The sequence below is a fragment of the Manihot esculenta genome, chromosome 9 (genome assembly GCF_001659605.2).
Source record: "Manihot esculenta cultivar AM560-2 chromosome 9, M.esculenta_v8, whole genome shotgun sequence".
Taxonomy (NCBI): Eukaryota; Viridiplantae; Streptophyta; class Magnoliopsida; order Malpighiales; family Euphorbiaceae; genus Manihot; species Manihot esculenta.
Genome location: NC_035169.2, coordinates 5,976,170 through 6,000,893, shown reverse-complemented (window position 1 = coordinate 6,000,893; position 24,724 = coordinate 5,976,170). Strand labels below are relative to the sequence as shown.

Here is a 24,724-nt window from a genome sequence, read left to right as displayed (position 1 = left end):
CTGTGCCACTGACTGTTTTACCTTCCCTTGAACGATGGCACAAGCCTCCATTCTCCTAGCCATATCCACTATGGCATGGAAACTCTCCCTCTCTGCTGACTGTATCAAAGAGGAATACCTGGAGTGCAGCCTCATAATATATCTACTTGACTTCTTTTGATCTGTGTCCAAATTCTGCCCAGCATATGGCAACAACTCCAGGAACCTGTCTGTATACTCCTCCACACTCATCTGATCAGTCTGCCTCAACTGCTCGAATTCTATTATCTTCTGCTCTCTGGAGCTCTCAGGGAAAGCCCATCCTGCAAACTCATTTGCGAACTCCTCCCAGGACATACTGTCTGCTCTCGGGTTCACATAGTTCTTAAACCAACCACGTGCCTTCTTGCACTCCAGTGTGAACCCAGCCATCTGAATGGCTCTACTGTCATCAGCCCCTATCTCATCTGTAATAGTCTTGACCCTGTTCAGATACTCAAATGGGTCATCACCTGTTCTGTACTGAGGAGCACCCAACTTCATGTAATCGGTCATCTTGACCTTGCTCCCTCCAGATGAGGTAGGTTTGGGTACTTGTGTTTCCGGGACAGTAGGTACTGGTGGTGGTGGAGGTGGAACATCCCCTGGGGTAGGGTTTGCTGTACCGGTATAGGGAGGTGGAGGTGGGTACATGGGGTACTGAGAGTATGGTGGGTAGTAAGGTGGGTATGGCATATGTGGAGGATAAGGGCTAAAACTGGGGTTATCCGATGTACCTCCCATCGAATACCCTGGATGGTGTGAATAGGGTGGGTAGTGATGTGGCTGGACATAACTCGAGGCCTGAGTGCCTCCTTCTGATTCTCCCATGCCCTCTTCCGGCATACTCACACCAAGATTGCCATCCCTCCTCTGATCTACCTCCATATCCTCAGACATTCCTCCTAGCACTGTTCCCCTTACTGATCTGCTTCTACCCAGATCCAAAGACCTTCTTGGGTCTCTAGCCACTCTGTCTCTATTGGACCTACTGGACATTGCCCTAGGCAAAGCTGAAGGACGGGCATCAGCGCCCTCGTCCTGCGATGGCACTCCAGTCAATCGTGCAGATCGACGAGTTCCTCTCATTCTATTTTCTGAAAAACAGCACATAGCATAAACAATCATTAGCATCATATGGTTCATGTGGAAACACATGAACCCTCATCACATACATAGCATCATATCATAGCATTTATGCACATGCATATCATCATGGCATATCATATCATCATATAGACAGGACTCTACATCCTATCCTAGTGGACATGATCTTTCCTATTGTGCTTGACCTTCTATAACATCTATGAGCCCGACACTCTAGGTCCGACCATATGAACCTAGGGCTCTGATACCACTCTGTAACGACCCGGAAATCCGACCCGTTACCGGCGCTGTAATACCCGGCTAGACTCCGGTATCGGAATTCCTACCGTCCGGTGGAATCTCGGATGTCGGAAACCTCTAGAAGGGTAAAACCATGTTTTATGAAATGTTTTTAATGTATTTTATGTTTTAAACAAAAAGGAAATTGAGTTTTTGAATGAAAAAGACCAAAGGAGGCTTTGCCAGGTTCGGCCGCCGAAAGTGAGGTTCGGCCGCCGAACATGGTGGGGTTTTGGGAGCGCTTTAGGCCTCCGAAAGCCTTGTTTGAAAGACTCAAGGTTCGGCCGCCGAACCTCATGTTCGGCCGCCGAACATGCATGAGATGTGGGGGCACGTTAGGCCGCCGAAAGGTGACAGAACCTGCCCTATAAGAGACCCCGTGACCGAAACAGGCGAGGTTTTCTCTCCCATTTCGGCCGACGGTAAGCTTTAGCCCTCCTATGATCATTTTAAGTGTTTTCCCTCAAATCCTTTAGATCTTAACAAGTTACATCTTGTTTTTGAAGAGTTTTAAAGTTTAAGCAAGTTTTGGAGCTTTGAGGTTCAAGAACTCGAATCTCCCCATCTTCGAGCTAGGATCGTTTCTCTCTCGATCTTCAAGAGGTAAGAGCCGATCTCTAGTTCTATATGTGTTTTAAGTAAGTTTTATGCAAGTTTTTGGGGTAGAAATGCATGAGTAGGCTTGATGAGTTTTTATGAAAAATCCATGGTTTAATGTGTGTTTATGTGCAATGTGGCTTGCTTGTGTGTTGTAGTTGGGGTTTAAGCTTGTTGGAGGCCCCTAGGAGTTTGTATGCTTGAGTATGATTGTTGTAGAATAGGTTTATGCATGATTGGTTGTGTAGGGGGTTGTTTTGGGCAAGAGGAACCAAGTTTCTGCCCTTTGGCAGAAACCAGGTTCGGCAGCCGAAGGTACTTTCGGCCGCCGAACCAGCGTGGGAGGCAGCTTTAGGCTGCCGAAGCCTGCCCCCGAAAGTTTGAGTTTCGGCTCTGTCCGAGACTTTCGGCCGCCGAAGGTGCCGCCGAACATGCATGAGTTTCGTCTCTGTCTGGGAGTTTCGGCCGCCGAAGGTGCCGCCGAACCTGCCTGACTTTCGGCTCTGGAGGGACTTCCGGCCGCCGAAGGTGCCGCCGAAAGTGCCCTTCCCAGCCTTTTCTTGCATGTTTTCTAGGGATGTTTTGAGGTGTTTTTAGGAAGTTTTTGGGGGTATGTTTAGAGTGATGTTCTTGTTGTTTGGTGCCTCATTTGAGTCCACCTGTGTAGGTTCGGACCCGAGGACCCGAGACCCCCGGTTGTGAGATAGTCTTTCAGAGTCCGTCGTTAAAGCTTCGGTCACCAGGTGAGTGGGATTATTCCCTAAGTTTTTAAGTAATGAATGAATGAACAAATGAATGAATCTGATAGCATACTCATGCATCATTAATGCCATGTGATGTTCAGGATGTTTGCATTAGAAATTCACGAATATGTTGCATTGCATAATTTGATGTTGATGTGGATGGTTATTGGGTGATCCATAGTCCTCTAATGTTATGTTATGATGATATGTTATGGAAGACCAGTGAGGCCCATTCTACGCCCCTGGCACTATGTAAGAGAAAGACCAGCGAGGCCCATTCTACGCCCCTGGCACTTTGGAATGTTATGATATGTATGTTATGTAAGAGAAAGACCAGCGAGGCCCATTCTACGCCCCTGGCACTTGGAGATGTGAGGACTAATGGTGACAATACCATCCTTTATGTGATTAAATGTGATGTGTTGCATTTCATGAAAGCATGTGAAGTAAAAGTTAAGTTATTCAATGTTAATAATAAAATGAATAATAATATACCTAAAAAGTGTGGAACTAAATCAAATGATAATAATAATAAAATTAAGAATAAAATACCTAAAAAGGGAGGAATTAATATCATGTTTTTACTTTTTACTCACTGGGCTTTTTAGCTCACCCCTCTCCCCTAACCCCAGTCTTGCAGGTACTGTGTAGATAGAGAAGTCAGCAAGAGTAAGAGAAGTCTCTGTAATAGCATAGAAGTGGACATGGTTTATTCATAATGTAAAAGTATGTTATGTAATGTAATGTAAGTTATATAGTGTGCTTGACTAGAGTCTGTTGTAATCCCTTGGATACATGAGATAAATGTTTTATGATGTTTATGTAACCCAAGCCTGATATATGTTATGTACCCCATTGGAGTATTTGTTGAGAACTCCAATGAGGGGTTTATGTTATGATTATGCATGCACAGGCTAGGCTGGGTAAAGAAATGTTTGAATGAAAGAAAAGTTTTAATTTTTATGTATGTTTTGGTTCATGTATGGGATTAAACAGGTTCACAGGATGTATGTTTGGCTTGCTACGGGTTCCGGCGGCCTTAAGCCGACCTGAATCCTAGCGCCGGTAGCGGTCCGGTTTCCGGGTCGTTACAGAATGGTATCAGAGCCCTAGGTTCATATGGTCGGACCTAGAGTGTCGGGCTCATAGATGTTATAGAAAGGTCAAGCACAATAGGAAATCATGTCCACTAGGATAGGATGTAGAGTCCTGTCTAGAATGCAAGTATGTATGCCATGAGATATGCTATGATTATGATGTGTATATGATGTGGGTTCATGTGTTTCCACATGAACCATCTGATGCTAATGTTTTGTTATCTGTGCTGTTTTTCAGTAAACAGAATGCGAGGAACTCGTCGATCAGCTAGATTGACTAGAGTACCACCGGAGGATGAGGGCACGAGCGCCCGTCCTCCAGCATTGCCAAGGGCAATGTCAAGCAGGTCCAACAGAGACAGAACAGTGAGGGACCCTAGAAGGTCCTTGGATCTGGGTAGAAGCAGATCAGTAAGGGGTACAGTTCAGGAAAGAATGTCAGTTGATGGAGAAGAAGAGATGGATGTGGAGCAGAGGAGGGACGGTAACCTTGGTGTAAACATGCCAGAAGAGGGCATGGGTGAGTCTCAGGGAGGCACTCAGGCCTCGGGGTTTGTTCTACCACCCCAGTACCCACCTTTTTCACCATACCCCGGGTATTCGATGGGAAGTACATCGGATTACCCCAGTTTTAATCATTACCCTTCTCACATGCCATACCCACCTTTCTACCCACAGTATCCACAGTACCCTATGTACCCACCTCCATCCTTCCATCCAGGCACGGCAAACCCTATCCCAGGGAATGTCGCACCACCACCACCAGCAGAACCCACAGTTCCAGAAACCCAAAGACCTCAACCTACCTCATCTAGAGGGAGCAAGGCCAAGATGACCGACTACATGAAGTTGGGTGCTCCCCAGTTTGATACAGGTGATGATCCGTTTGTGTACCTGGAGAAGGTCAAAACAATTACAGATGAGATAGGTGCTGATGACAGCAGAGCCATTCAGATGGCTGGTTTCACCCTGAAATGCAAAAAGGCCCGTGAATGGTTCAAGGGCTATGTGAAACCGAGGGTGGACAATCTTTCATGGGAGGAGTTCGCGACTGAGTTCGCAGGTTGGGCTTTCCCTGACAGTTCAAGGGAGTTGAAGATGATTGAGTTTGAACAGCTGAAACAGACAGATGAGATGGGTGTCGATGAGTACACCGATAGATTCTTAGAGTTGTTGCCGTTTGCTGGGCAACATCTGGACACAGATTCGAAGAAGTCAAGGAGGTATACCATGAGGCTCAATTCCAGGTATTCCTCTTTGATTCAGTCAGCCGATAGAGAAAGTTTCCATGCCATTATAGACATGGCCAGGAGAATGGAGGCTAGTGCCGTAATAGAGGGAAAAGTTAAACAGTCAGTGGCACAACCTTCTGGTTCTAAGACCCCAGGTGGGGGAAGGATAGATCCTTCATCCTTGAGTTCAGCTAGTAAGAAGTGGAGCAGTACCACTAAGAAACCAAAGAAGAATAAGTTCTGGAGCAAGATCAAATCAGGTCTGGGACTAGGAAGTGGCTCAAGCTCTGGTGCTGATAATGCAGTGTGTGCACGGTGTGGTAAGCTACACAGAGGGGTATGCCGTTTTGGGACAACAGCCTGCTACAGGTGTGGGCAGGAGGGACACATGTCCATGGAGTGTCCTAGAGCAGTTCCTATGGCACGGCCCCAGCAGACTACTTCGGGTAGTGTGGCACAGCCAGCAGCTTCAGCCGCGACACAGGCCAGTGGCAGAGGCCGAGGGAGAGGGTCAGCCTCTTCTTCATCAGCTTACAGAGGGGAAGGTCCGTCAGCTCCAGCACGGATCTTCACTATGACACAGCAGGAGGCAAACGCATCCAACACCGTGGTGTCAGGTAATATCATCATTGGTTGTTCAGATGCTTATGCCTTAATGGACCCGGGTGCATCCCATTCTTTTGTTTCTCCGAGAGCGGTCGAGAGGTTGGGTTTGATGGTCTCTGGGTTAGAGTGTCCCCTATGGGTTAGTGGACCCAAGTGTGACCCGTCAGTGGCGGAGTCAGTCTGCCAGTACAGTCCAGTTTTCATAGAGGGAAGATGCCTATCCGCCGACCTTGTGGTTCTAGACTTGACAGATTTTGACGTCATTCTAGGGATGGATTGGCTATCTACCCATGGTGCTACCTTGGATTGCAGAGACAAGGTAGTTAAGTTCAGATGTCAGGATGGGTCAGAGGTTGTCTTTAGAGGAGACAGGGGGAGTACACCTAGAGGTTTGATATCAGCCCTACAGGCTCGTAGGCTGCTCAGGAGGGGTTGTCAGGGTTATCTAGCTCATGTGAGAGAGCTAGACAGAGATGTCAGAGAGCCCGCCTCAGTGCCTGTGGTTAGAGAGTTCTTAGATGTCTTCCCAGACGAACTGCCAGGTTTACCGCCTCCTAGGGAGATAGAGTTCGAGATAGAATTGATGCCAGGAACCAGACCGATCTCTATCCCTCCCTACAGGATGGCGCCAGCAGAGCTGAAAGAGCTTAAAGGACAGTTGCAGGAGCTGGTAGATAAGGGTTTCATCCGACCGAGTACCTCACCCTGGGGTGCTCCAGTGTTGTTCGTGAAAAAGAAGGATGGATCCCTTAGACTTTGTATCGACTACAGACAGTTGAACAAGGTCACTACCAAGAACAAGTACCCGTTGCCTAGGATCGATGATCTATTCGACCAGCTAGCAGGAGCAGGTTGTTTCTCCAAAATAGATCTGAGATCTGGGTATCATCAGCTGAGGATCAGAGATGAGGACGTGCCGAAGACAGCTTTCAGAACCAGATATGGGCACTATGAGTTCCTAGTGATGCCGTTCGGGTTAACAAACGCCCCTGCAGCATTCATGGATCTCATGAACAGAGTATTTAGCCAATACCTGGATCACTTCGTTATTGTCTTCATAGATGATATCTTAGTGTATTCCAGGAATGCAGAAGAGCATGCCCATCATCTGCGGTTGGTCTTGCAGACTTTGAGGGAACATGGCTTGTATGCCAAGTTCTCTAAATGTGAATTCTGGCTGAGGAGCATTTCGTTCTTGGGGCATGTAGTGTCAGAGAATGGTATTGAGGTGGACCCCAAGAAGACAGAAACTGTGGCTAACTGGCCTAGACCCACTTCAGTGACAGAGATTAGAAGTTTCTTGGGTTTGGCTGGTTACTACAGGAGGTTCGTTCAGGACTTCTCAAAGATAGCAGCTCCTCTGACCAGGTTAACCAGGAAGAATCAGAAATTTCTGTGGACCGACCAGTGCGAAGAGAGTTTTGAAGAACTTAAGAAGAGGTTGACTTCAGCACCAGTTTTAGCTCTGCCATCTGGTGATGAGGACTTTACAGTCTTTTGTGATGCGTCCCGTGTGGGACTGGGTTGTGTACTGATGCAGAATGAGAGGGTGATTGCTTATGCTTCTAGGCAGCTGAAGAAGCATGAGTTGAATTACCCCACACATGACCTTGAGATGGCAGCAGTAATCTTTGCACTCAAGATGTGGAGGCACTACCTCTATGGGGTAAAATGTGAGATCTTTACAGATCATAAGAGCCTGCAGCACATCCTGAGTCAAAGAGATTTGAATTTGAGACAGAGAAGATGGGTAGAACTGCTCAGTGACTACGATTGCAAAATCCAGTATCATCCGGGTAAGGCTAATGTAGTAGCTGATGCCTTAAGCCGGAAATCACTCGGCAGTCTATCCCACATCACGGCAGAACGAAGACCAGTAGTAAAGGAGTTCTACAAGCTCATCGAAGAAGGGCTACAGTTAGAGTTGTCGGGTACAGGTGCCTTGTTGGCTCAGATGAAAGTGACACCCGTGTTCCTTGAGCAAGTTGCTCAGAAACAGCATGAGGACCCCGAGTTAGTGAAGATTGCCAGGACTGTTCAGTCAGGCAATGATAGTGAGTTCAGATTCGACAGTAAAGGGATCCTCCGCTATGGGAGTCGATTATGTGTACCAGACGACATAGGGCTAAAAGGAGACATTATGAGAGAGGCTCATAATGCAAGATACAGCATTCACCCCGGAGCCACCAAGATGTATCAAGATTTGAAAAAGGTTTATTGGTGGCCAGCAATGAAGAAAGAAGTGGCACAGTTCGTGTCAGCCTGCGAAGTGTGTCAGAGGGTGAAGCTGGAACATCAGAAGCCAGCTGGAATGCTTAACCCGCTACCTATTCCAGAATGGAAATGGGAAAATATAGCTATGGACTTCGTAGTAGGGTTACCAGCGGCGTCCAACAGAGTGGACTCCATATGGGTGATTGTGGACAGACTCACCAAATCTGCTCACTTCATTCCTGTCAGGAGTGGCTATTCTGTGGACAAGTTGGCGCAGGTGTATGTGGACGAGATCGTCAGGCTGCATGGGGTTCCCGTTTCGATAGTGTCAGATAGAGGGCCCCAGTTCACCTCCAGGTTTTGGCGGAGTCTGCAGAATGCCATGGGTACTAGGTTGGATTTCAGTACTGCCTTCCACCCCCAGACTGATGGACAGTCAGAAAGGACCATCCAGACTATCGAGGATATGCTCAGAATGTGTGTGCTGGACTTTGGCGGTTCTTGGAGGCAGCATCTACCTTTGGTGGAGTTTGCCTACAATAACAGCCATCATGCTAGCATCGGGATGGCTCCATATGAAGCTTTGTACGGAAGGAAGTGCAGATCACCTGTTTGCTGGGAGGAAGTTGGAGAGAAGGCCTTGGCAGGGCCTGAGCTAGTAGAGATTACCAGCAGGGTGGTACCCATAATCAGAGAAAGAATCAAGACTGCTGCAAGCAGGCAGAAGAGTTATACAGACTACCGCAGAAGGCAGTTAGAGTTTCAGGAGGGGGATCTGGTATTGCTCAAGGTGTCTCCAATGAAGGGAGTGGTTCGCTTCGGGAAGAAAGGTAAACTAGCCCCACGATACATCGGACCCTTTGAAATCTTGCAAAAGATTGGGAATGTGTCGTACAAGCTAGATTTACCTGCTTCAATGGCAAGAATCCATCCGGTCTTCCATGTTTCGATGTTGAGGAAGTTTGTGTCAGATCCGAGCAAGGTTCTTAGTGAGCCTGATGTGGAGGTCCAAGAGGATCTCACCTATGTTGAACAGCCAGTACGGATCATAGACACGCAGATCAGAAAGTTAAGAAACAAGGAAATCCCGATGGTGAAAGTCCTGTGGAACCACCACAACTTGGAAGAGTGCACTTGGGAGACACGGGAGTCTATGCTCCAGCAGTACCCTCAGCTCTTTTAAGGTTAGATCCCTATGTGTTGATGTGCTTAGTATGTATGTTATATGTTTGCCATGTTATGTGTTGTTTGGTGAACATTCGGGGACGAATGTTCTTAAGGGGGGAAGAATGTAATACCCGGCTAGACTCCGGTATCGGAATTCCTACCGTCCGGTGGAATCTCGGATGTCGGAAACCTCTAGAAGGGTAAAACCATGTTTTATGAAATGTTTTTAATGTATTTTATGTTTTAAACAAAAAGGAAATTGAGTTTTTGAATGAAAAAGACCAAAGGAGGCTTTGCCAGGTTCGGCCGCCGAAAGTGAGGTTCGGCCGCCGAACATGGTGGGGTTTTGGGAGCGCTTTAGGCCTCCGAAAGCCTTGTTTGAAAGACTCAAGGTTCGGCCGCCGAACCTCATGTTCGGCCGCCGAACATGCATGAGATGTGGGGGCACGTTAGGCCGCCGAAAGGTGACAGAACCTGCCCTATAAGAGACCCCGTGACCGAAACAGGCGAGGTTTTCTCTCCCATTTCGGCCGACGGTAAGCTTTAGCCCTCCTATGATCATTTTAAGTGTTTTCCCTCAAATCCTTTAGATCTTAACAAGTTACATCTTGTTTTTGAAGAGTTTTAAAGTTTAAGCAAGTTTTGGAGCTTTGAGGTTCAAGAACTCGAATCTCCCCATCTTCGAGCTAGGATCGTTTCTCTCTCGATCTTCAAGAGGTAAGAGCCGATCTCTAGTTCTATATGTGTTTTAAGTAAGTTTTATGCAAGTTTTTGGGGTAGAAATGCATGAGTAGGCTTGATGAGTTTTTATGAAAAATCCATGGTTTAATGTGTGTTTATGTGCAATGTGGCTTGCTTGTGTGTTGTAGTTGGGGTTTAAGCTTGTTGGAGGCCCCTAGGAGTTTGTATGCTTGAGTATGATTGTTGTAGAATAGGTTTATGCATGATTGGTTGTGTAGGGGGTTGTTTTGGGCAAGAGGAACCAAGTTTCTGCCCTTTGGCAGAAACCAGGTTCGGCAGCCGAAGGTACTTTCGGCCGCCGAACCAGCGTGGGAGGCAGCTTTAGGCTGCCGAAGCCTGCCCCCGAAAGTTTGAGTTTCGGCTCTGTCCGAGACTTTCGGCCGCCGAAGGTGCCGCCGAACATGCATGAGTTTCGTCTCTGTCTGGGAGTTTCGGCCGCCGAAGGTGCCGCCGAACCTGCCTGACTTTCGGCTCTGGAGGGACTTCCGGCCGCCGAAGGTGCCGCCGAAAGTGCCCTTCCCAGCCTTTTCTTGCATGTTTTCTAGGGATGTTTTGAGGTGTTTTTAGGAAGTTTTTGGGGGTATGTTTAGAGTGATGTTCTTGTTGTTTGGTGCCTCATTTGAGTCCACCTGTGTAGGTTCGGACCCGAGGACCCGAGACCCCCGGTTGTGAGATAGTCTTTCAGAGTCCGTCGTTAAAGCTTCGGTCACCAGGTGAGTGGGATTATTCCCTAAGTTTTTAAGTAATGAATGAATGAACAAATGAATGAATCTGATAGCATACTCATGCATCATTAATGCCATGTGATGTTCAGGATGTTTGCATTAGAAATTCACGAATATGTTGCATTGCATAATTTGATGTTGATGTGGATGGTTATTGGGTGATCCATAGTCCTCTAATGTTATGTTATGATGATATGTTATGGAAGACCAGTGAGGCCCATTCTACGCCCCTGGCACTATGTAAGAGAAAGACCAGCGAGGCCCATTCTACGCCCCTGGCACTTTGGAATGTTATGATATGTATGTTATGTAAGAGAAAGACCAGCGAGGCCCATTCTACGCCCCTGGCACTTGGAGATGTGAGGACTAATGGTGACAATACCATCCTTTATGTGATTAAATGTGATGTGTTGCATTTCATGAAAGCATGTGAAGTAAAAGTTAAGTTATTCAATGTTAATAATAAAATGAATAATAATATACCTAAAAAGTGTGGAACTAAATCAAATGATAATAATAATAAAATTAAGAATAAAATACCTAAAAAGGGAGGAATTAATATCATGTTTTTACTTTTTACTCACTGGGCTTTTTAGCTCACCCCTCTCCCCTAACCCCAGTCTTGCAGGTACTGTGTAGATAGAGAAGTCAGCAAGAGTAAGAGAAGTCTCTGTAATAGCATAGAAGTGGACATGGTTTATTCATAATGTAAAAGTATGTTATGTAATGTAATGTAAGTTATATAGTGTGCTTGACTAGAGTCTGTTGTAATCCCTTGGATACATGAGATAAATGTTTTATGATGTTTATGTAACCCAAGCCTGATATATGTTATGTACCCCATTGGAGTATTTGTTGAGAACTCCAATGAGGGGTTTATGTTATGATTATGCATGCACAGGCTAGGCTGGGTAAAGAAATGTTTGAATGAAAGAAAAGTTTTAATTTTTATGTATGTTTTGGTTCATGTATGGGATTAAACAGGTTCACAGGATGTATGTTTGGCTTGCTACGGGTTCCGGCGGCCTTAAGCCGACCTGAATCCTAGCGCCGGTAGCGGTCCGGTTTCCGGGTCGTTACAGGCGCTAGGATCCAGATCAGCTTAAGGCCGCCGGGACCCGTAGCAAGCCTACATACCTCCTGTAAACCTGTGGAATCCCATACACAACAACATATACATGATCTGTAAAAATTTTTCTTTTCTCTTATCCAAGCAAAACCTGTGCATGCACAAAATCATACATAAACCCCACACTGGAGTCCTCATCAAAATACTCCAATGGGGTATCATCATTATACATATCAGCTTGGATAATCATGGTCATTAACATCATTACTCAATAAACATTCTGTACATAATGGGGATTCACACACCTCTAGGTCAAGCACTACTATAATCCTCAATACATCATCAAATCATTCATTACATTACATGGTCATAATTACTCATTACATCATGTTCATGTCCACGACTATCTATTACAACATACATGACTTAACTTCACTCTAGCCGACTTCCCGATCTATCCTGTACCTGCAACTCTGGGGATAAAGGGAGTGGGGTGAGCTACTAGAGCCCAGTGAGCAGAATAATAAAATATCAATTTAAATCATGCTTTCATGTATGCGCCATAACACAAACATTTCACAACAAGGATGAACTTGTCACCATTTAGCCCCTATCTTTCTTACTTATACATGCCGGGGGCGTAGAGCCGTAGCAGGCACACCCGGACTACCATAATCAATCATAGTGCCAGGGGCGTAGAGCCGTAGCAGGCACACCTGGACTCACATAGGCTATCATGACATAAAAGGGCTAATGGATCATTCAACATTCATCCACATCAACAACAAGGTATGCAATGCAACATATTCGTGAATTCTAATGCAATCAACCTGATATATCTCATGGCATTCATGATGCGTGAATCATGCTAAAACATTTCATTAATTTGCTTTAAAACTTAAAGTTTATTCCACTCACCTCTGGCTAGCTCTGAAGAGACTCTGAAGCAGCTGGCTCACTGCTGGGGGTCTCGGTTCCTCAGGTCCGAACCTACACAGGTGGACTCAAATGAGGGACCAAACATACCTGAATATGACTCTAAAATACTCCCCAAAAACCCCCTAAAACATCCTGAAAACATCACATGAAAACATGCAAGAAATGGCTGAACAGGGCACTTTCGGCGGCAGGTTCGGCGGCCGAAAGTCCCACTGCAGCCGAAAGTCATGCAGGTTCGGCGGCACTTTCGGCGGCCGAACCTCCCCGACAGAGACGAAACTTGAGTTTCGGGGGCAGGCTTCGGCAGCCGAAACTGCCTTCACAAGGGGGTTCGGCGGCCGAAAGTCACTTCGGCGGCCGAACCTGAGTTTCTGCCGAAGGGCAGAAACTTGGCTTCCTTGTGTCCATAGCCTCCAAAACACCTCAAAACATGCATAAACTTGTTTCTACACATGCATACACATCATACATCACACCTAGGGGTCTCAAACTATAATATACCCCAACTACAACACTTCAAACAACACATTTCCAACATACATTGTTCAAATCACAACATAAACCCATAAACCTAACAACAAGCCTAAACATGCATTCTACCCCATCAACTTGCATAAAACTTTCATAAAACATAAAAGAAGCATAGATCGAAGCTTACCTCTTGAAGATCGAGAGGAAGAACGACCCTAGCTCGGAAAAATGGAGGGATTTAGCTCCAAGACTTCCAAGCTCCAAAACTTGTTTCAAAAGCTTAAATCTTCAAAACCAAGGGAAAACAAGTGAAAATCTTGAAAGATTTAGAGGAAGAACATCAAAAATGGGTGAGGGGCGGCGGAAAGCTCACCTTGGCCGAAAATGGGGAAAAACTCGCCCGTTTTCGGCTAAGGGACCCTTTTATAGTGGCTGGCCAGACCACGTTCGGGGGCCGAATGTGCCTCCGCATGCATGCAAGGTTCGGCGGCCGAACATGAGGTTCGGCGGCCGAACCTGGACTTCCCTCGCTCATGCTTTCGGGGGCCTAACGTGCCTCCAAAACACATGCATGTTCGGCGGCCGAACTTGACTTTCGGCGGCCGAACCTGGGTTTTCCTCCAAAGACTTTTCATGTAAAAATTCATTTAATTTCTTACTTAAAAACATGAAATACATGAAAACATTTCATAAAATCATAGTTTTTACCCTTCTAGAGGTTTCCGACATCCGAGGTCCCACCGGACGGTAGGGATTCCGATACCGGAGTCTAGCCGGGTATTACAGGTCCACTGACCCAATGAGGACACTCTAGCCTAGAAACTATCAAACTCAAACTGTCTATAGCCCTTAGAGAAACAAAAGAATGAGAGGCACCAAGATCCATAAGAGCGTATATATTAGAATACCCAATAGTAAGTTTACCTGACACCACCGTGTTTGATATGTTGGCATCCTACTGTATCATGTTAAAGATCCGTGTTGGTGCTGAAGAACCTTCTCCTTGGAACCGACTGAAAAAAAGGATATCTCTCTTTTTCGATCTCTACCTCTGTCTTGAGATGTGTCTAAAACTGTTGGCTGCACCACACTGCTAGAAGCTATTTGCTGGGACTATGCCATCCTGGTTGCATTGGGATACTCATGAGCCATGTGTCACTTTTGTCTATATCTATAACAAGCTTTAGTCCCAAATCGACAAGAGTCTTTGTGCGTCTTTTCACATTTTACACATCCAGAGCTATTTAAACTTGAACTTAAGCCGCTATCCATTTCCAACCGAACTTGTAAATATTATAACTAAATATGTATGTACTTAAAAATTTTAAATGCTTATAACTACTAAGTTCTTATAAATTAATTTTGATAAACACCTCCTACATTGGTGAATATAAATTAATTTAATTAAATACTTGCTCTCATTTAATTCTAAAATATTCCATTAATTATTTACTTTTATTCATTATATTAAATAAATTATTCATATCAACTCATTATTGTTTATTCTCATATTAGTTGGTCAACAGAAATAAATAAGGTCTTCTTTGGTTCAAAATGATTTAGTTAGCAAGAAATTAATTTCTTGGAAAGTACACTTTCAGAGAAATTATTTTCTACAAAGTATAATTTAAATATGCTTGGTTGGTATGTTAAATTCTCATAAAATAAATGGAGTGTGACTATAAAAATAATATAAATATCCCTACTCCGATTGTTTATATAATATTTAAAATATAATATTCAATTTAATAGAAAAAATTATATATTGACTAAACACTCAAATTTTGAAAGGCAAATACTCAACTCACATAATAATTAATATATAATTTTTTATGATAATAATAAAAATTATCATAAAATATAAAAAATATTTATGTTTAATTTAATTAATTTATTTTTTATTTAAATAAATATATAATTTAAATAAAATTATATCATGAAATCTTTCACACATTATTATCTATCAATAAGTATAACCTTTAATTTTCTATTAAATTTATCTAAATATTTAATTATAAAAAAAAAACTAGAAAATAAGAAAAGTAAGTTAAAATTACTTAGGTTGGGAGGAAAATTTACTTCTTTTGCAAAGAAAAAATAACACAAAAAATTAAATGGCTTTTATGCTTCTCAAAGTAAACTGTTTCAATATCTTAAGTTTAAAAAGAACATCTCATATTAATAGTTTAACTGGAAAATTGGATATATTATTATTAGATTAAAATGGTTTTATGTTACTCAAAAGTATATTATTATAATATCTTAGATTAAGAATGAGGTAGCGAACGACTTAACCGCCACGGGAAAGAAAACAGATGTCTTCGATGAAAGAAGAAAAAAGGAAAGAAAACAGAAGTCAACTCCCGTCTCACTCCCTTCTCTACTTGGACTTAGGGTTTCGACCGTCACCTTACATCAAATTTCATGATAATAAGTGTGGAAATTTGTTCGTTCCCAGTGGCTGACTTGAAGAGGCTTGAAGTGCATGCTAGAGATGGACCTCTGATCCAAATGCTTTGGCCAAGTGGCGCATACTTAATCGGTTGCATGTTTGTTCAAATAATTAAATAATTTTTAAAAAAATATTATTTATTTTTTTCAGTTTTTTTAATTCTAAAATAATTAAATATTTTATAAAAATAATAATTAATAAAATTTCAGATATTGATAGAATCGGAGGTTTGAGCATAGCTAAATTAGTTCCACTCAATATTACATATAATTCGGTCAAAAATTTTAATTTTAAATTTTGTAGAGTTATTAATTAGCGCAATGCATATAAAATTATTAATTCTGAAATATTAAAAAAATAAAAAATATACATATGTAAACATGTATAATTCTTAATTGTTTTAATTAACCTCAAAAAGAAATACCAAAATAATTGATAATATGAACCCAAAATAACCACTAATCAATTAGGATTTGTAAGTTTTTATTTATTTTATTTAGAAATTAAGCAATTTAATAAAAAAATAAAAAATGAAAATTTTTATCATACATACACACAAAAAGAAAAAAAATATTCTTTATTAATCTTTATCAAGATTGTATATGCTACTAAATAGTACCATCTAAAAATTTTAATCTCTAATAGCTAATGGAATATAAATAACTAAAAAACAAAATAAAATCCCAATAATAATAGATAATTGAAATAACTAAATATTAAACAATAGTGCTTATTTATAAGCACAATAATTTTTCAAAACAATACTGAAAAATGATTCAGTAAGTCCAGCGAAACAAGTTCCTGAGCAATCTTCACTAATTTTATCAACTAGGCTGCAGCATCTTGGATCAACTATGACTTTATGATTCCGAATCGACAATAAAATCTCGCCAACACAAATCTTTTCTTCATGGAAAATTTTCAAGCATTTTGAAACATTAGGTTCATGGGTAACAGGTGGAAGTGCAAAATTTTGAATTCCTTCTTCATCAAAAGCTTCCAACCATGGCCTAGCCAGACTTTGAGGGAAAAAATCAACTGAACAGAGAAGAACCAGAAGCAAAATAGCAAATTGTGTCTTCATTATCACTATGAAAAATATTATAGTTAGAGAAAAAAAAGAAACTATGAAACAAACTAGAGAATTGAATAGCCTTTTATAAGCGCTATACAAAGGAGTTCTATTCTATTTGATCTACATTTTGATTGGTGATTGGTTATTGTTATTATCATTAATACTTTTTGATGTGGGAGGTTTGATAAGGAGATAAAGCATTTGAATTTTTATTTGTTGATTTTTTAATATAAATCCATTTGCTTTGGATAAGGATATGTCAAATCTAATAAATTCAAACACATCAGTCAATTTCGTATTATTTAATTTGTACTTAACAAACGGCTATTTTTTATTTTGTACTGTGTATATTAGACTTTCCGACAAATAAAAGTTCATATCTTTTAAAATTTTAAATAACACATATTAACTAGAATTCATTTCTCTTAATTTTAGCCTTCTTTTTTTCTTTTTTCTTAATAAAAAAAGAAAAACATCATTTATACTATGCTCTATTAGTTGCATTTTATTAGTTGCATTTTATAAATGTGCTTATAATATTATATCGTCGAATATATTATATGGAGAATTTTTTTTTTTTAAAACAGATAAAATAAAATGAAAATTCAAATATAGATATACTAAAAGATTTAAAATCCGTTAGAAATTTAAATACTTTTTAAAATTTGTTAATATATTAAAATTTGTTAGTAAATTACTAATAAATTTATTAACACTTTTTAAAATTTATTAACATATTAAAATCTGTTAAGGAATTACCAATAAATTTATTAATAGAATTTAAGAGGAAGAAAAAAAGAAATTATGAAACAAATTGGAGAATTGAATAGCTTTTTATAAAAGCTATAAAAATGAATTATATTCTATTTGATCTATATTTTGATTGGTGATTGATTATTGTTATTATCATTAATACTTTTTTATGTTGGAGACTAATAAGGAGATAAAGCATTTGAATATTTATTTATTGATTTTTTAATATAAATCATTTTACTTTAGATAAGAATACGATTAACTCTAATAAATTAAAACACCGCAGTCAATTTCGTATTATTTAATTTATAATTAATAAACGGCTAATTTTTATTTTATATTGTGTATATTAAGACTTTTTTGATAAATAGAAGTTGATATCGTTTAAGATTTTAAATAACCCATATCAACCGGAATTTAAATATCTATAATTTGATAATCACGAAAATAACTATGACATAAATAAATTAAAATCAGAAATTCTGGAAAATTTAATGATGATAATACTTTCATTCCACAACTAAAATTAAAATTATAATAATTATATTATATAAGACATAAGTTTGAGTAAATAAGTACAATTAATTATATCATTCATGTAAAATCAAGAATTTTGTGATTTTTTTAAATATTTTTTTATTTAAAATTAAAGAATTTAATTTTTTTAATTTAAAAAAAAATCTTTTAAAAATAGTTAAATTCTGTTATAATTTTATAAAAATTTATTAATTTTTTTTATATAAAATGAATCATGATAAATGAAGATATAAAAATTTGTAATTAAATGGAATTTTTTTTTCACAAAGACACAATAATAAAATTCTTTTGTCGCAAAATAAAAAAATTTTTTGACATTTCTGAAAAATAAAAATAATTTACTACAGTGGTTGAAAAAAAAAAAAGCCTTCGATGGAATAGCTGGTAAATTTTCCCCACCAAATAGATTTTTTTTTTATTTTTAAGATTCAAATTAATTTTAACATGCACCAAATTTGCTACATCTACTAGTACAGTAAAAAATTATTAAGAGTTTATACTAAAATAATGTTTTTTAAATCCTCAATTATAAATCCAAGTATCCAAACATCGCATAACAGAATCTAATCAAAGTAGACATAACGTTAGCTGAAAATCTCAGCCTATAACTCTTGATCTTATGGTCAGCGTGGTGAATGATCGATCGGTTAAAGTAATCTGAAATTGTAAAATGTTTTCATATGAAACTTTCAGCAGATCGTGGTACTCTGCAAACATCAACTCTTTCATAGTTCACAGATAGATTTCTTGCATAAAATTACAAAAGAAGCTCATATTTCATATGCCTTTTTTCAAGACAAACCAGAAGTTTACGTAAAGAGTCACTGAAATAACAGCCAAAATAAACACCAAAATTCTAGATATCTACACCTACTTTACAGTGTTTGATAAGCGAAAATGGAGAAGAGTCCACGTCGTATAGTCCAGCTTCTAACACTTATCATATTTGTCATGATCTTAACAAAGGGTGCTTCCAGAATTTCATAGAATGCTTAAATTTGAGATTCCCTCCATGTGCGACTGGATTATAGTGTAACTAAAACAGCATATAAACAAAATTATCCTTCAGATTCATCTTTAATGGAAACAATTTAGATCAGATTTCTCATGTAATCATCAGCTGCCACAAGCCATGAATTAAAGGAATATTAATTCCTGACAAAATCAGTAAGAGGCTTACCAAAGTAAGATGAAGTAACTTTGCAAGCGAGCTGACCCGGCCCACACCTATTTGCATTTAGGACTTCCTTTACATATGTTCCTCCATTTATCCTTAAGGTCTACTGTAGTACGGCCATTAAGAAATACTGAACTACCATACTCCAAAATTTTCTTCCATGGAATAGCTCTTTCACCAACATTTGAAAATTTCTGCACTCCCTCCTATAACACAGTAAAAGGAATCATCAATATCAATTATGCCAGTGGAAACTGAAAACAGAAAATAGAAAATGAATAGTTTAAGTATATTAATGCTCATAAATTTTTTCAAAGGGAAAAAGTTAAAAAACATATAAATATGCTTATTACTATAATTCACTTTTGCACCCAGGAGAGGGGGCTCTATTTTTCCTATTTTGGGTATCATGTGAAATTACCTGAGATTTTCATCCACATTGCTTTAGTCCTACTATTTAGGGTTGATCTCATAAATCATCCTAAAATAAAAATTATTATTGAAAATCATCCACATTGAGTGTAGATGGATGACCCAGGTGGAATCGCATTGCTGCCATACCCATACTCACAAAATCCTCCTTTCCTGATTTTTATAATTGAAAAGAAAATACACGTGCACATAGATGAGCTTAACTCAAAATGTAGAATTCAGCTCTTACATTACTGACAGTGGAGAAACATAATGGACCACACATAAAGGCAAGTCAAATTACATGCTCAAGCTAGATTCTGTACCTTGAGCATCTCCTCTTCCTCAGTTGTCCAATGAACTTTCTTTCGCCTCAACTGAGGTATTGCTGGGCTTAAACTGCACCAAAATAGAACATATAGACTATTAGTATTTGATCATTTGCAACAAATTCTACAACGTCCTTCAAGTACGAACTTAGTTCAACAGGAAGGAACAAACATGTGCGTGCACATTGAGAAATAAAAGAAAAGAATTACCAACCCAATATGATTATTGCTCTTTAAGAGTGCAATAATCATTAAAAAAAATTATTCAACTCCTTAAAAATAGCTATAAGGAAATAAGATAACAATCTGGAGAACACTCTGAATAATTAGAAAACAAGTGGAAACTTACTATTGTTTCTCTCTCCTTTGAAACCTTATGGAGTAATTAGAGACTAAATTTTCCTTATTTCCCTCATCAGAGATGTTTTCTTGATCACTACTTTGTTGCTCTAGAACATTCTTTTCAATCACTCCAGCTTGTTTTCCATTTAAAGGGAAACACTCACTGTCTTTTCGCATTGGATTATCACCATTGCATTTAGGGTTGGCAAAAGTTTGGTCTTGTCTCTCAAGCCCCCCTACAGTCAGGCACTCTGAAGCCATCTCTTCCCTTTCTTTTTCTCCAGTAGAAACATTAGTTATCGCATGAGTTACATCTGGATCTTCTTCTTGATTTATCAATTTTATATCAGAACATGATACTGTAGGCTCCACAGGTTGCTTATCACCTCTCCTTTTCTCAAGTTGACTGTTAACTTCAAATGCATATCCGCCATTATTTGTTTGATTAGACTCACTCTCTCTGACATTTCCGCTCATATCATCCTCATCTCCATCTTGATTCAAATTATTATGCTCTTTGCTATGTGAGCTCTCAGTTTGTTTATGAATGAATGCAGACAATTCTCTCCTTGCCAGAGAGGCCTTTTTCTTAGCTTCCATGTACTCTGAGATAGCAAGAGAATATGAACAAAATGGGCAGTAAAAGTTTCCCTCCTCATCAAACCTTGGTAAGGAACCCAAGCACTCTTTGTGAACCACCAGTGGACAACCAACAGCATTACAAACCAACAACTGACCATCTTTGCTACATTTTACACAAAGGTGCAGCTCTGTCCAGTTGGTTGGAGAAACATGATTCAGTGTGCATTGAGAGCTCAGGAAATGGCTCTTCTCCATAGCAACATCAACCTTCCTAAGATGATATTCATCACCATCACTTGATGTGTCTTCTTGACAAAGATGCTCCATGCCACCAAGTTTTTCAACAGCAGCATCTCTGTGCAATCCACTCAAGGAATCCACTGAAATATGGTGGGAAGGTCCATCTCCAGATCTATCTGATTGCATTTTGTTGGCGTCGCCAGCACTCTCACTTTGATTATGCTGGAAGTCAGCATTAACACCAGCATTATGACTATCTCCAAGCTCCTTTGTAGCAACAAACTTGTCATGACCATTCTCTAAAGACCTGCATTCGGCCAGCTCTCCTATTTGGGATTCTCTTTGCATTTGGCAACTTCCTCTCTCTTTAACTCCAACCAAAATATGTTCAGCCTCATGGACTTCGTCCACCAAAATATGCTGGGAAGGTCCATCTCCAGACCTATCTGATTGCATTCTGTTGGCATTGCCAGCATTCTCACATTGATTATTCAAGAAGTCAGCACTAACACCAACATTATGACTATTTCCAAGCTCCTTTGTAGCAACAAAATTGTCATGACCATTCTCTAAAGACTTGCATTCAGCCAGTCTTATTTGGGATTCTCTTTCCATTTGGCAACTTCCTTTCTCTTTAACTCTGACCAACTTTTCAGAAGAATCCTCCACCAACCTCTTACCATTTTGAAGAATAAAACTCCGTTCTGTAGAGTTACTAATACACATGGTATTGCTCTTAACCCTTTTGACATTTAATAGGAGATCACCATTACCAACACCACCTTGATCTTCCTGATGCTCTCCAGCAGGATTTTCATTATCCAAACTACTTTTGTTTCTCTTTAGGGGTAATAAATTTCTATGATGTGAATCACCTCCGACCATTCCATTCTTATTTTCCAGTGGTAGAGAATTGGTACTCTCCTCTGGTGCCATGACTTGAGCATCAGTTTCATCACTGTCAATCCTCCCAGTAACTGCATTATGATGACCAGAATCCACAGTGATCTTTCCATTCTCATCATTTTTATGGACCACTCCGATAAGTTCTGTCAATGCAGCAGCGTTTGGATGGGTACCTTTGGAAATTTCATCTTTAAGCTGTTTGTAAACAATAAAGTACGCACAGTCACACAAAGTACATGAGATGCAAAATTCTTTTACCACTTATCTTTGACGGGAACTTGACGAAACAAAGAAATGCAATTAAAATCAATTACCTTTTCTAAAGCACATTTTGGCATGCAAGCTCTTTTATGTGTGATAAAAGGATGAATATCCCATCTCAATACATCTGATCTAGTCATTCTCAAATCCGATACTGATGTCTGACAACAGAGAAACCCAGGACTTAACATTAGAACAGTATCATAACCTAATAACTTGGAATTACAATATGCGAGTTATTGCTTCAAATTTCATTCTTTTTATTGACAAAAACGGTTTTTTTCAAAAAAAAAAAAAAAAAAAAATAGATTACCTCTTTCAATATGGATTTGAGCGCATCTTCACAAGTCCCTGAGAAATCAAATGTTCGTTTTGGCTCTCCCACAGAAGGAACATCATTTGGAACTCCATTACCAATACCAAACAATTGTTCCAAACATCTCAAAGAAACCATTTCCCTTGTACTCTTTCCCAAATGCTCGGATAATACTGGAGCCGCATCAATCAAATCTGGAAAAATTAACCATCAAAAACCTCAAGCTTTGCTGCTAAAATCCAATAAAATAGTATACAGCAGTACATAGGCACACAAAATATAAATATCTATATATATATATATATATATATATATATATAAGAATATTGAACCCACATACGATGTAAAATTGACGGGTCTAGTTGGCGGAACCTTGCTAGGTACTCAATTGTCCAGAGCCACTCCAGGCTTGAAGCCGAGGAAGAAGGGTCACCCATCAAAGCTAATATTCAGAATGTGACCAAAGCCATCAACTTTTTTCGTCTGATGTATTATCACACGAAAAGGTCTGCATCAATGAAAATTAGAGAAAAAAAGAAAAAAGATCAAGTAAAAAAAGAATTTCACACAAAATTAAATAATGATTGCAATCACAGAGAGCGCATAAAACCCTAACTGTTGACTGAAGAGAAGCCATTGAAATGTAAAGAGGGGTTCCCCCAATGCTAACCTTTAATTGGGTTTTGGGTCCGTAAATTGTTGATTTCTAGAAGGAAAAATAGATATCAGTATGTACATATGCTGTAAATTATTTTCTCGGTAACCAAACGGAAGATGAACGGAAAGATTTTAAAGAGCGTTTACCGATTAATTGCTAGATTCTACAGGGTCTGAATATCTTCTCGTGCACTCCGGCAAGGGACTGTAAACCGTAAACGATCCGTACCTGCAAATCATTTAATTTGCCCATGAATTCGCATCATTCGACAATTTTATATTTTCTACTCTTCAATAATTACCTTTCTAAATTACTTTTTTTTTTTTGAAATATACTTAAATTGCATACATATTTTATTTTATAGATTTATTATTAAAAAATCGTAAACTAATCAGTTTGCAGAAAGTATATTAGATTTAAAAAATAATAATATTAAAATATATATATACATATAATTACTATTTAATCTCCAAAAATTTATTAATTTATTTGTTAATTTTAAAAAATATATTAAAATTTTAATTATTAATCCATCAATTAACTTTAATTATTTAAATATTAAAGAAAATTTTTAAAATATATTTAATATGAAAAAATTAATCAGTAAAATTTTTAAAAATTTAAATAATATTTTAATATATTTTTTAAAAATTAAGAAATGCACCATTAATAAATTATAGAAATTAATCAATAAATTTTAAATCTTTAAAAATATTTTATTATATTTTTCAAATTTAACACTAATTAATGAGTTTCATTATAGTACTAAATAATAATTTTTTATTTAAATTACTTTATTTAATTTAGTTATTCATGATGATGTAATTATTAATAATAAAAATAAGAATATTTTTGTAAATTATAAATAATAATTTACTTACTCTATTTCATAATTTTTATTTTTATTTAAATATTATTCAATTTTTTATATTATAATTATTTATTTTTATTTGTTTTTATCTTATTTTTAGTATAATTTATCATTTTATTTTTTCAAATGAGAATGTAATTATTTTTTAATATTTAATTAAAACTACATATTATTTATAATAATTTTATTTTTACAATAAAATTTAATATAATAAAAGTTAAATATTTTAATAAAAATATTATTATTTAATTTTTAAATAATAAAATTAATAAAAATTATAAAATAGATAAAAATTATGAAATAGACATATAATATTTAGTTTACCTTTTTACCCTTTAATAATTACCTTGCCAAATCACTTAATTTTTTATATAAATAATGTAAATAGTTTATTTATTAGATTTATATGAAAATGTTTATTGTAAAATAAGACTAAAAAACAATGATATTGAAAAATATATGAATTTAATAATTTTTTAAAAATTAATTTAATATTGACAAAAAAAAATTTAATGTAAAAAGCTTTCATTTTAAAAGAAAATAAAATTTATTATTTATTTATTACAAAAAATACGCTATCAAGCTTAAAAAGACAGACTAGTTAAGATTATGAAACTTTAGGGGTCAAATAATTATTTAGCGTAAATTCCTTCCCTCCCTCTTTCTCAGCCTAAGGACTTAAATGCCCACTTTTTGAAGGTTAAACGAGGGAGAAAAATTAAACCTTTTCCATTCCAACAATTTCTCTACAATGAACGGTTAGGGTTTATGCGCTTTCTATGATGTAACAATTGTGTGCAACTAAGAGG

General features: G+C 38.4%; 1 protein-coding gene across 4 annotated transcripts; it reads right to left on the bottom strand.

Annotated features, from left to right (window-relative positions):
• Positions 1–18,475: 18,475 nt before the first annotated feature.
• Positions 18,476–23,341, bottom strand: LOC110622911. Of its 4 annotated transcripts, none has more exons than XM_021767633.2 (9): positions 23,191–23,341; positions 23,003–23,092; positions 22,727–22,894; positions 22,384–22,580; positions 22,124–22,231; positions 20,089–22,004; positions 19,737–19,809; positions 19,003–19,205; positions 18,476–18,858 (listed from the first exon to the last, which is right to left on the bottom strand). In XM_021767633.2, exons 3-8 carry the CDS (start codon positions 22,821–22,823, stop codon positions 19,050–19,052), a joined length of 2,547 nt encoding a protein of 848 aa, XP_021623325.1. In that variant the 5' UTR covers positions 22,824–22,894; positions 23,003–23,092; positions 23,191–23,341; the 3' UTR covers positions 18,476–18,858; positions 19,003–19,049. The 4 variants fall into 4 exon arrangements, with proteins under 4 accessions (XP_021623325.1, XP_021623324.1, XP_021623326.1 ...); XM_021767632.2 differs by having other exon boundaries at positions 23,057–23,092; XM_021767634.2 differs by having other exon boundaries at positions 22,727–22,869; positions 23,057–23,092.
• Positions 23,342–24,724: the final 1,383 nt, after the last annotated feature.